At 50.9% G+C, this 12,654-nt stretch overlaps 1 protein-coding gene across 4 annotated transcripts; it reads right to left on the reverse strand.

The window, feature by feature from the left end:
- Positions 1 to 506: 506 nt before the first annotated feature.
- Positions 507 to 11,887, reverse strand: Gfi1 (growth factor independent 1 transcriptional repressor). Of its 4 annotated transcripts, none has more exons than XM_046461752.2 (7): positions 11,765 to 11,887; positions 9,100 to 9,309; positions 8,596 to 8,778; positions 6,383 to 6,870; positions 6,124 to 6,261; positions 4,929 to 5,094; positions 507 to 1,934 (listed from the first exon to the last, which is right to left on the reverse strand). In XM_046461752.2, exons 2-7 carry the CDS (start codon positions 9,212 to 9,214, stop codon positions 1,756 to 1,758), a joined length of 1,269 nt encoding a protein of 422 aa, XP_046317708.1. In that variant the 5' UTR covers positions 9,215 to 9,309; positions 11,765 to 11,887; the 3' UTR covers positions 507 to 1,755. The 4 variants fall into 4 exon arrangements, with proteins under 4 accessions (XP_046317708.1, XP_046317727.1, XP_046317703.1 ...); XM_046461771.2 differs by lacking the exon at positions 11,765 to 11,887 and adding an exon at positions 10,194 to 11,743; XM_046461747.2 differs by lacking the exon at positions 11,765 to 11,887 and adding an exon at positions 10,006 to 10,136.
- Positions 11,888 to 12,654: the final 767 nt, after the last annotated feature.

Consider the following 12,654-nt stretch of genomic DNA (forward strand, 5'->3'; position numbering starts at 1 on the left):
AAGAATTTGTCTGAGTCACATGATGTGTCTGCTAGAACCTCAACTAAGATTCTGACCTCCAGACCAAAGGCTTGTGATTTCTTTTTCATCTAGGAACCTTTTGGCCCATTAAAAAAATTAATAATACATTTAAATTCTCAGAGGAAAGCTTATGTACCTGTGGGACCACTGGAACTCTACAAGGTAGGATCTTAGTTTTATATACCTCCCAGTCTTTCTGATAAGAATGAAGGGGCTGGGATGTGGCTCAGTGTTAGGGCACACATGAGGCAACAGGTTTGATATCCAGCACACACACACACAAAAAAAAATCAAGAAGGAAGTATCTGGGGGAGGGGAATACACACACACACACACACATCAAAGCAATAGGATTTTACTCTTTGTACGTTGACTTCTCTGCTTCATTTTTATACTCCACTGTAGTTTCCTTTGGTGCCAGTTTCCCTCACAGAAAAAAGCAAAAGTCTTTCTCAAATTCCCTGCCTAAATAAAAGGCAATCTGGTAATAGTCTTAATGTTTTATTAACTTAATACATCACTCTAATAAATATGTAATAACAAACATAATGCACTCCCAAAGATCTAAAATCATTTACAAACTTCATCAAAGTAAAAATATCGCCTTTCCCCCCATATGGTACATGTGGAAGGCCAAAGAGTTGAAGACAGAGGGCCTTCAACCCTATGTGCCTACAAGCTCAGACATCTTAAAAATATCAGCTTAACAATAAAAACTGAGTATACACATGAATCTTTGAAATAACTCTTCAGCTACTTTTTATACTTGATAAAAATCCAAAAGGATCAAAAAGGAAGGTTCAAGATTCTGTGTTCTCATCTCAGCATTCCCTTGGAAGGGAAAAAAGCACAGACCCCAGCCACCTGGAGGTACAAATGTTAGCTTTTGCGGGGCAGAGGCAGGAGCTATGATTTTAATCTCTGGCTCTTCAGTACCTAGCATAGTAACTGGTACCTTGGTAACCAAAGGTTAATAAATATTTGCTGAATGAATGAATGACATCTCGTTCACTGCTTCACGTTTTTAACCTCTGATGAGGCCTTCACAGGCCTCCTGCAGAAAGGACCTCTGATCCTCCTCTCATCACCAAGTCTATTTTTCTGTTTCTTCCTGGGGCAGGCTTGATGGTGCATCTGGTGATTTCAAAATAATTAAGATCCTTCCCCAAATCAGTTTCTGAACCACTCTTCAAGGAGGAGAAATGATTCCTCTGAGATTTACAGGCAGCACCCAAACAAAAAGGGGTCAACAAACTTTCCAGAAGGAAACAAAACAACAACAACAACAACAACAAAAAAAACACTCACTCTTCTTTCTAGCTAAAACTATAGCATGTGTCCACTTGTAAATGGGGGCTCCTTCTCTTCCACATAAGTATCTAGGGGAATTCAGGAAGAGGGACAACGCCTGAAGAAGTTTCTTGTCTGTGGAACAGGGTAGAAATGAGAAGAACTGTGGAGTCCAAGATTTTATCTGATCCCCACTTGACTTCACATCTTCAGGTGTAGAGTAGCCTAAAGTCCAGCGAGTTGCTGTGGTTCCCACTCGGCAAAGAACTTTAAAAAGGTAACTTGTTCCCTCTGGCAGCTACAGAAAGTAAGGTGAAGGGGATTCACCTTGGTGGGATCTGCAGACTGGACTGGGGGGCCTGAGAAATTAGAGAGGCTAGAGGCAAGCAGGGAAGCCATCCTCCGTAGTGTCGTGTAGCTGCTGCTTGCAGCTAGTGAGGGTGCTCATTTGAGCCCATGCTGTGTCTCTCTGTGCCTCCGGAGATCCACCTTCCTCTGGAAGCCCTTCCCACACAGGTCACAACCAAAGGGTTTGAAGCCTGTGTGTTTGCGGCTGTGGGTGATGAGGTTGGAGCTCTGGCTGAATGCCTTGCCACACACCTGGCACTTGTGGGGCTTCTCACCTGCGGGAATGGAAGGGGGAGGGGAGAAAGTATGAGTTTATGACAAAGCTAGAGGAGATCCACTGTGACCCACATGCTCTTGGCAGCAGCTGGCTGCACCACAGTCTAAGACCTTCAAGCAACTCAAAGAGGGATGTGTTGCAACATGAACTGACTCCCAGCCTGCAATGTGGTCCCGGGAAGTCATGGGTACACCAGGTGGAAGGGAGACTTTCTGAGTGGGGGTTCCCAGCCAGAGGCCTCAAACGGTTTCCTGCTAAACGGAAACAGAGCAAAGGCCACGTGCCCCCCCCCAGCTGAATCCACCTCGGAGGACTCCCCTGACTTTTAGAAGCAGAGAGCACCCAGAACAGATGTTCAACAGGAGGTGGGAGGAGCTGTCCTACAAACCGTGTGACTTGGCTTTAATTCAGAGGAAGTTTTCAAATCTGAGTTTCCAAGTGGGTGTTGGTTTTGTATACCAGAGAGCCTGTCTTCTTTCTTGATCTTGAAGGACCACAGAATGTATCTGAGGCATAGACATTTCTCAGTCTTATTTTAAAAGTCCACATTTGAGCTACAAGGTATTTGTTTTCTTTTCTTCTCATTTCTTCCAGTACTGGCTACTGAACTGAGGGGCACTTTGCCACTGAAATATGTCCCCAATCCTTTCTACTTTTGTTTTGAGACAGGGTCTCGCTACGTTGCTGAGGCTGGCCTTAAACTTGTGATTCTCCAACCTCAGTGTTCCAAGTCACTGGGATTATAGGCATGTGCCACCATGCCCAGCGACAAAGTATTTCTTAAAGTAGCTAGTCTTTTTCTGCCTGGATTTTACTTTCTTTTTATGAGACTAATCATAGTATTCTACTGTATTCTATTCTGTTTGGTATTGAGGATTGAATGCAGGGGTGCTTAACCACGGAGCCCTTAAAAAAATTTTTTTTATTTTTTTATTTTTGAGACAGGTTCTCGGTAAATTGCTTAGAACCTCACTAAATTGCTGAGGCTGGCCTTGAACTTGCAATTTTCCTGTCTCAGCCTCCCAAGTAGCTGAAATTATAGGCACATGCCACCATGCCTGGGAAGATTCTTTATATGACAGCAACTCTTTACCAAAGATTAATAAATTACTAGACATGAAAAGATTTTGTCTTTTCCCCATCTCATGTACTATGTGACATTTAGGTAAATGTCATCTATTTTCAAATAACCCCAACATAGCACTAATAGTATTGGGGCTAAAAATGAAAACAGATAAAGTTTGATTTTGAGGAACCTTCTTTCCCTCTTGCTATGCTCTCTTCTCTCTTCATGCTTCAGATTTCTTGGATAAGAAATCACCCATCAAAAGTTATCGTATCTCTTTAGGCTCAAACAAATCTGAGAAACCAATTCTAGCTATAATGTAAATGTTTGATAAAGATTTCATGTTTCATTCAGTCAAGATCCTAGTTGCATTTTGATAAGTGTCTTAAATACCTTTACTTATAAAGGAGTGAATTCTATGGAAATTTCAGGCAAAAGGGTATGATTAAAGTAAGATTTTTTTCTGAGATTTTGGATAGGAATATCTACACTGTCCAAGAATATTCATAAATATCAACAGTAGCTATTTGGAACACAGTGCCATTTGTTTTAAATTAATATTCCTATTCTGCAATAACACTGTCAAAAATTCCAGGTCTAATGTAAATGTCTTGGTGAATTAAAAGAGAACATTCCTGGAGCTGTGAATGTGGCTCAGTGGTAGAGTGCTTGCCTAGCATGCATGAGGCCCAGGGGTTCAATTCCCATCACCACAAAAAGAAAAAAATAATGTGTTCCTGAAGGTGAACCCATGAGCTGCTGGCATTAAAACTTTCATCTGGCCAGGCACAGTGGCACACACATGTAATTCCAGTTACTCAGGAGGCTGAGGCAGGAGCACCTCAAGCTTGAAGCTAGCCTCAGCAACTTAGCAAGGCCCTGTTTAAAAAAAAAAAAAAAAAAAACAAACAGGGCCAGAGTTACAGCTCAGGGAAAAATTCAGGATTGGCAGTCAAAATGTTCAATGGTGTCATGATTTCTGTAGTCTGATATTGGGTATCATTCAATGTTTCTGAGTTTCTGGATGGTAAGAGCAGCTTTTTCTACTTTATAGGGTGACAGGAAGTATCAAATGAAATGACAGATTTGAAAACACTGAGTAAATTATAAAACGCTACAACAGGTAAGAAATTATCACTACTAAGGCATAAAATTGCTGATTTTGTGAAAACAGCCGTACGTGAAGAGAAGCTTTCTGTGTCTACCAATCCTCATGACTTTGAAAGCAGAATAGGATAAACAGGACAAGAGCATAGATATTTGAGAGGTCACATAGGCCTGAACTTGAGCTCTGGCCCCCTACTTGCTAGCGTGACCTTGAGCAGTTTACTTAATCCCTCTGTGCCTCCTTTCCTCATCTCTAAAATGGGGACAAGGAAGAGTTTCTATCTCCTGAAGTTGTTGTGAGAATAAGATGAGGTAATGCAGTTTAACAGAGCTTAGTAATATTGCCATTGTTTTTTCCTCCTCAAGTAGAATAAGCTCTTGACTCCTAAAAATACAGTAGAAAGGCAACACATGAGTCCCTCCCAAAAAAGCCTCTGTGGGAGCCCTACAGAAAGTCTTCAATCTCTAGGTAAACATTTAGAGCAAAACTCTGAGAGGTCTCTGGGGCTTCATATTTCACCCAGAGCAGGAAGCAGTTGGAGCAGCTGCTAAACTAGAAAAAAAAAAAAAAAAAAAAAAAACCTACTCTTTCCAAGGATGGAGAACCTGCAATCTGACCTGCTGGTCCTTGAGACACAATCCCAGATCAAGTCCCCTCTGGGAAGAATCACATCTGTGAATGAACCTAGAAGAATCTGTCTCTTTGTTTTCTTTAACATGCAGTGATTAACTCCATCCAGAAAACCTCATCCACCTCTCACTGGGGCTAGAATATCAGAGAAGGTGAGTTGTATTGGCCTCTGGGTATCTTCAGCTCACCAGTGTGGATGAAGGTGTGTTTCTTCATATCTGACTTCTGGTGGAACCTCTTGCCACAGTACTGACAGGGGTAAGGCCGAGTGTCTGAGTGAATAAGCAGGTGTGTGGACAGTGTAGATGATCTCTTGAAGCTCTTGCCACAGATCTTACAGTCAAAGCTGCGCTCCTGTAGAGAGAGAGAGATGCAGCACTCCTACTGCAAACACCTAGGCTGCTACCTCCTCACCACTAACCTGACCCTAGAAACTCCAAAGCCAGGGCTCTGCTTCTACATAATCCTCCCTTCCCCCCTTACTTCCAGTCCCCATACTCTCCATACTTCTCCTTAACACCCACCCCTTAACATTTTTTTTTTCTATCAAAACACTTTTCACCCACAGCCCTCCAAATCTCATGGCAAAAACTATCCCCACCCTGCATTTTTGACACCCATTTATACACACTTCTCCACCCTCTTCAACTGGAGGCTTAAACCTCAGTCACTTGAGATGCCTCCACCCCTCAGCCATTGTGGGTGTTGGAGGAGACAGGCTGATACTCTAAGTTAACAAATCTTTGTACATAAGATTTCTGACATAGCCATTTGTGTACTTATTTACTTATCTACCCTCTGTCTTTCAACTAAACTGTACTCTCCGTGGGGCATCCTATCAAAGAGCTGGTGTGCTATAGAATTTTGAAGTACTAGTCACCTGGAAGTTAGGCAACAAATAGTTATAAACGAATAAATGCAAGAACAGCCTGGAAAATGTGCTAGTAGATGCTCTAAATGAGCCCACGTACCACCTTTTTCAGTTAGGAGGGGCTAATGCAAATTAAGTGACAACCATTTGGCAGGAAAAAAAATCCGGACAAAGAAACAGAGCTAATGTATCAGCAGCAAGTCTCAGTGCACCCAAACCTTCCTCAACCCCAAAGGAATGTTTAGGATCACACCCGGAAGGCTCACAATGATGTGACGTCCAAATGCAAGACTGCTTCAAGGCCTGAGTCTGCTACCACCTACCTTTCCCAATACACCTACATCAGGGCAAGAGGACCTGACCGAGGGACTGGAGGAGGAGACTGGGAGGCAGTGGGGCCAAAATCACCTTGCTGAGAGCGTCTGGTGCCGCACAGAGGACGAACAAAAGATCTCAAGTTCGAAGACCTGAGCAGGGCTGCGCGCGCGGCAGTCAGTATGCCCTGCGCTTACCTGCGAGTGCACGGCTTTGTGCTGCTCCAGGCTCACCGCGTGCCCGAAGGTCTTGCCGCACATCTCGCAGGCAAAGGGTCTGGTGCCGCTGTGGGACCTGCGCACGTGGACCTCGAGCCCGTGCGGCGTGGAGAACACCTGAGACGGGTGGGGCCGGGGAGAAGGCCGCTGAGAGGGGCCGCCGGGAGCGGGCAGTGGCGGTACGCGGGCCGGGGACTCTGGCACCGGGCTGCCAAGGCTGGGCGCGCAGGAATCTCACCTTGCTGCACTTGATACACTTGTAGGAGCCGCCGCCCAGCAGAAGGCGGGTGCACAGCAACTCAGATTCCACCTTGACACCAGCACCCTTTTCCGCGTGTAGCTCGTGGCCGCGATCCGGGTACAGCCGGCCAGCCACTGCCGTCGACCGCTCATACAGCCCGGCCGCAGCAGATCCAAAGTCGCCATAGAGCCCCAGGCCCACGCCACCGCCAGCGCCACCTCCTGTGCTGCAACTTCCTGGGGCTCCGGCCCCCGCGCCGCCTGCAGCCCTCTCTGGGCCGTAGAGCGAGGCCGGGTGGCCAGGCTCCGGTGTACGCTCGCAGAAGAGACCGAGGCCGGGGCCGCGTTCCAGAGCTGTACAAGGCCGGTAGCTCTGCACCAGGTGCCGTAGGTCAGAACCCGTCAGGCCACTCCATGAGTACGGCTTGAAAGGCAGAGGGAAGGGTTGGGCTTCGTCCAGCGACTGACACATGGATTTCTCTGACGCTGTAGAGCACAGGAGGGTGTCAGGTCAGATTTAAGCAGGGTGGAGCCGGGTGCACCGAGCATTACCAGGCGCCCAACATTTGTAGAACAGTGCGTGTGCAGGTGCCACGCAAAGTTCCAGGGGCGCTCCGGGGTAAAACATAGCCAGGACACTGGGGCCGGGCGGGTCAGTGGCAGGGTAGCAAACTGATGGTTAAAATGACAGCAGATAGAGAGAAAGGTAAATTCTGTTGGAGGGCCTCGGAAGTCCTCGCCGTTGGCGGGATCCGAGCACCTGGAGGTCCCATAAAGGACAAGGCTCGTCTAGACACAAAGAGTTGAGCTGTGCGGGAGGAGAAAGCGCGGTTGTTTAGTCCCTGAATAGGGGGCTCTTGGGCAGAAGGTCCAGACATCAGCGCCAACACTCTCCTAAGCCACTACATGTTCACAATCAATCGGTTTTCTTTCCCGGACCGATGATGCAGAAGGGAGAGGACCCGGAACTACTACGCATATGTCCGAAAAGACCTCAAGGTGTTAAGATCCTCAAAGTTAAGTGCCTAGTGTACGTAGCAAAGAAATAGCGGGAAAGGGGTGCCGAATTCTCTCCAACCCGATTCCTATTATATTTTGATGGAGTGGCAGGGTGACGAATTTCTCAGAAAGAATGACTTTACAATTAAAAATATTTAGTCAACATCTTCAGGATAAGCTTCCTGAATCCTGCTGCACCCTTCCACGTGAACTTGGCTAAAACTAGTAGATTTGTTCTCTTCCCTTCCACACCTCCCCCTCTCTCTCACACACACACACTCCAGTCCAGGCTGACCAATGTAGTGAGAAGCTGCAACCTGATTTTCAGACAGAAGGGTTCTGGAGGTGCCCTGTTCTCCATGGGGGGGGGTGTGTGTCATACACAGCCAGAAAGACCCCTCCACTACTCCAGCTTTCCTCGCTGGAGCTCAGGTCTGATCAAGTCAACTAACTGAGTGTGGGATTGTTGGAGATGATCTTTTAAAACTAATAAATATATTCTGGAAACAACTCGCCTTGGCAGAATTGGGCTGGTCTGCTCCTTCCTTACTCCGACCGTCCAGGACCCGAGCCCTGCCCCCACCCAACGTGCAGTCACCCGGTTGCAGGAAACTCTACTGCTCGCTGGAAATGAAACCCAGTAGGCTGGTCCCGAGGCTGGGCCATATTGGCAGAACGAAAAATGAAAGAAGCCCCCAATCCGTGCCTGTGAAGACCGAGCAGGGAGCTGAGATTTTGTTCACCGACCCCTCTCTTCCACTTGGCGCCCAGCTTAGTCAGGCTGAGACTACCGGGTCTCCATTTGTTTGGGTTCCGGGATCTGGGATCGTAATATCTTTAAACAAATCAATTCTGGTCAAAAAACAAAAAACAAAAAAACACCACAACTAAACGTTGGAGTAGCCAGTGGAGATATCTGCTTTGTTTTCTCTCACCGGTCAGCTCCACGCAAACGAATGCAAACTACCTGCAGCCAGGGTTCCAAAGCCTTAAAAGTAGACAGCGGATTCGGGGTGGTGATGGGGCAAACTGTTTCAATCGCAGAACAGGCTGATGCTTCCCCCATTGGGACCCATCCCTCACGAATAAGTTCCCTCCTCAGGGTAAGACTCCGTTACCGATTTTGCATTTCTGCGCCCAAGATCGCGCCAGTTCCCAGCTCAATGCCGGGTTTCCCGGCCCCTACCACAGAATCTCCCAACGGGTTCTTACCTGGAGACACGGAGGGTGAAGGAGGCCTCCAAAAATCCTCAAACTCCGAGCTCCGGTCGCAGACGCTGCCCTCGCAGCTGTCCGGAGACGCAGAGGCTCTGTCCTGGGCCTCGATCAGTTGAGACTCAGGGGACAAACGGTCCCCGGGCTCCGCCTTCCCCTCTCCTGAACTCGAAATGCTGTCTGTGGAGAGGAATCAGGAGAGGAATTAGGCTGAGCCCGGACGAGCTTGAGGGTTCTGAAATGGGGCCCTGCAAGACCGTGGCACCCGAGCGTCCTCCTCTATCCACTCCGATCAGACCAGAAACCCTCTTGGATCCGAAAGCTGTCTCAGGAAGGTCCTGGCACCTAGACAAGCTCATGAGGAATCACAACAGTAGGAAACAAAAAAAGACAACAAGGCGGGTATTGGGGTCGCCTCCCCGGGTTCCCAAGAAATGATGAGGCAGGGTGCAAGGTTGGTGTCCCAGGGAGTTGCCCTGCCGGGTTCCGCGCGCCTCGCACCTGTTCGGCCTGGTGCTGGTACATTCTCCAAACGGGGGGAGTAGTCTGGTCCCGGGGAGCGTGGTTGGTGGTAGCTGTGAGCCTTCTTGCTCTTTACGAGAAAAGAGCGCGGCATGGTGGCCCAACGCTTTCCCCACTCCTTTCCAAATGCTCCTATAGCCTCCGTCAGCCCACAGTCACTCCAAGTGTTCCTTCAGCCCCAGCAGAGACCTGAGTTGAAGGGAAAATCGGGTGGAAACGCGAGTCAGCACCCTCCGAGGTCGGGGACTGGGTACCAAGGCAAAGGGAGAACGCTAGCCGGGGAGGAGCAAAGAAAGCCCGTGGGAGGAGGGGCCTGGCACCCCCCCTCCCATGCACAACGCTCACCAGGTGGCACTCGGACAGGTGGCGCGAGCTCTGTCCGCTCCCGGCACTGCCACAGCTCAGAGGTAAAACTTGTCCCAAGGCCCTGGCTCAGGCCCTTTCCTCTGCTCTGCCCACGCCCCCGGCCCCTCCCCTTCCTTACTAAAGCTAGCTAGTGCAAACTCTCTGGAGAGCCATAGTTCCCAACCAGTCCGTTACTCCAACTCGACCACCCACTGCCTGCCTAGTTGGACCGGGAGAGCTGGAACACGCGGGTCAGTAAGGGCCGAGGATGAGTCAGTGGTCTAGGACCCGGAAGAGGCCAAGACTTCCAAGAGCCCACTACAAACTGAAGTGAAAGAGGGGCAGAAGTGGGGCGCCCTGGGCTGGACTGAAAGACAGGGTTGGGAGGGGGACAGCAATAGGACTACTGCAGGCAACTGAGGCCAGAGAAGGGAGGCGGGAGGGCAAAGGGAAAGGAAGGTGACGCGGTGGTGGAGGGGGTGAATGCAAAGGGTCAACCTCTGCCCCGGGAGAAACTAGCATCCGGGTGATCTTGCTCACCACTCACTCTCGCCCCACACAGGGAAAAGTTTGTCTCCAAGTTGAGGGTGCGGTGGTCATCAGCCACGTCTCCAACCGTCACAAGTCACCATAGACAATGGAGGCCTAACCTCGAAAACCAGGTCCTGGGAAATAGCACTTTCCGTTCTGCTTCCCAAAAATCTTGTCCTAGTGATGTCGAGACCAACCTGGGCGTGCTGAATGGGAACCGCGCGGCGTCCTAAGTTCATGGAGCACCCATGGCTTAACGGACAAGAAAGACAACTGAGCGGCGTGCCGGCTGTGCTGGCCGTGGACAGAAAACGAGGGTCCGGGAGCCAGCGCAGTAGGGAGCTAGCTGTCTGCTGCGTCGCTCTCATTAAATCCCAATCAGTTCACCTAATCTCGGGTCGAAACCGGAGCCCGGCGGGGAGGCGGGGCGGCGACTCCAGCCTGGCTAGCGGCGGGCTCCGGGGGCGGAACCCCGCGACCAAGGAGTCTGGGGTAAACGAATCTGTCTTCCTTTCTCTGCGAAGGCGATGGGGGCCGGGTTCTCAAGACAGCTGTATTTTCTACGGGCAGAGCGGCACTGGCAAGCCTCAGCAAGTTCAGAAACCAGGGCGCTGGGGACTCCATGCCGGGGCAGAACTCCTTGTGCTAGGGCTTTGCGCGGTTGAGACTGCGGGACTCGCAACCGTTCCGTTCACGGGCATGATGCAGGTCACTAGGACTGTTGATACGTTCTCTACGCAGAATGAGTCCTAGAGAACTTGGTCCCTGGCAGTGCACTCACCCTACTCCAGATCCTCTTCCTACTATGTTCCCTTCCCCAGAGGAGTGAGAATACGCCTAGGAGAAATAAGTCTGGAACTTGACGCGGGAATCCCATTGACGTTTCCCGCGATCTAAGCGCCAGAATGAATGCCTAAAGGGGTGAGGGTGCTGCCTGCCTCCATTTGGGATGGCTCCCTGGACAGGGGCACTGCAGCTTCAGTTTTTCCTGCACAGTGTGCTCGTACAATTAGATGCCACAAACGCCAAAATAGATAGATAGATAATTTTAAAATCTCTAAAAAAAAAAAAAAAAATGATGAAACTTGGAGGAAAGGAAAACAGGGTGAAGTCGTCCCGAGGGCCTCCCTGTGGCTTGGCCAGAAGCAGGACCGGTGGGGAGCAGAAGTGATGTCTGCTCCCGCGCTGGATCTGGCACAAGGTAGACACAGAGGAGGCCTCCTCACCCGGACCACAAACTCGCGCCTCTCTCGCACCCTAGCTAGCTTGCTAGTTGTGGGGGTGGGCGTGAAGGGGCGGGGGATTCGGGTAGGAGGTAGTAGGGCGAAGAAGTGAATGCGTGGGAACACAACCTCAGGCTGCAGCTGGAGGCCAGGGGCGGGGCGGGTCCCTCAGCTCACGCCGGCTCGCCGGCCCTCTCTTTCCAGTCAAGGACCGGGAAGGCGGGAGCTGAAGAGGGCTAATCCAGCGGCCTCCCGAGACCAGCTGTCGCTGTCTTCCCATCTGATGTTTCCTTCCCGGGGGGATCCCACTCCGCTGACCGACCACCAAACCTATGGCGCTCGCCCCTCTACTCCAAATTCCCAGCCCCACTACGCTGGTGGCGCCCGAACCCAGCAGCAGGAGCTCTGGCAACTCCCACACAGTGCCGGCAGCAGGTGGGGACCCGCCAGCGCCCTCTGGTCGCCCCCGCAGTATCAGTGCCCTGCCAATCTTTGTGGCCACCCCCACCAGGGCAGGAGGCGCAGAAGAGGTACAGCAAACCTACCTGCGGGGTCAGGGCGCGGACACACGAGTTTGCAAACTGAATCTTGCTTTCGGGAGAGACCTTTCTGTCTCTTTCTCTCTCTCTCTCTTTTTTAATCTCCTTCTGAGCTCAGCCCCCAAAACCACAAGCTTCACTTCCTGAGCGTTACAGAGTAGCTCCCTAGCCCTCTCAGACCTATCCCCCAACCCCTAGTTGGGCGGAGGGGCGCGCTCCTCCTTTGAACAAGTGGTCCCCGAGGAGGCCTAGGACCTGATTTTTCTAGCCCGCTTCCTGGACGCCCTTTCGCGGACCTCCCCATTCCCCCTCCCCTCTGTGGACCAGCGGGGGATGGAGGAACACAGAGGTCCCGTCACCCAGGCACTAGAAATGACTAGAAAGAAAATTGAACTATTCTTGGCTCCTGGGAGACTTCCGCAGCGAGAAGTCACAGATTCGATTCAGGACACAGATTGCCTGGAGCGGCGGGAGCCGGGGGTGCTCCGCTCGGAGGAGGCCTCCCTGCTCCTTTGGCCGTGGGCACCCCCCCCAACCCCGCGGCCTGCTTGGGCTGCACGCCCCCCCCCCCGCCCCCGGAATCCGGCATGAATCACTGGCGCGTGGAGCCGCCGGCCTGGAGCCCAGCGAGTGGCCACGGCGTCCGCAGAGCGAAACCTGCCTCGGGGCCCCGAAATAGCTTGTTGTGGAAACACTTCGGGATAAATACGCCCAACCAGGCTGAAAATACCTTGACACCCAATCCGAGAGGTTTGCTCATTTCCCTTCGGATTTAGGTAATGGTTAAATTTGGAAGAGGTGGGCGAGCGCCGAGCCCCCGGCGGAGAGGGCCCTGGCGGCGCGTCCCGCGGGCGCCCGGCGGGACCGGTGGGCGCGCCTTCCCAGAGCCGAGCTCA

The sequence above is a fragment of the Marmota monax genome, unplaced genomic scaffold (assembly GCF_021218885.2).
Source record: "Marmota monax isolate L192 unplaced genomic scaffold, Marmota_monax_Labrador192_F-V1.1 WCK01_AAM20220418_F8-fsc00070, whole genome shotgun sequence".
Classification (NCBI taxonomy): Eukaryota; Metazoa; Chordata; class Mammalia; order Rodentia; family Sciuridae; genus Marmota; species Marmota monax.

Coding starts and splice junctions, on each gene's coding strand:
- Gfi1 (XM_046461752.2), bottom strand. CDS start 9,214: ATGCCGCGCTCTTTTCTCGTAAAGAGCAAGAAGGCTCACAGCTACCAC. Junction 6,871..8,595: donor TTCACCCTCCGTGTCTCCAG/GTAAGAACCCGT, acceptor TGTGCTCTACAG/CGTCAGAGAAATCCATGTGT. Junction 5,095..6,123: donor ACAAAGCCGTGCACTCGCAG/GTAAGCGCAGGG, acceptor CTCTCTCTACAG/GAGCGCAGCTTTGACTGTAA.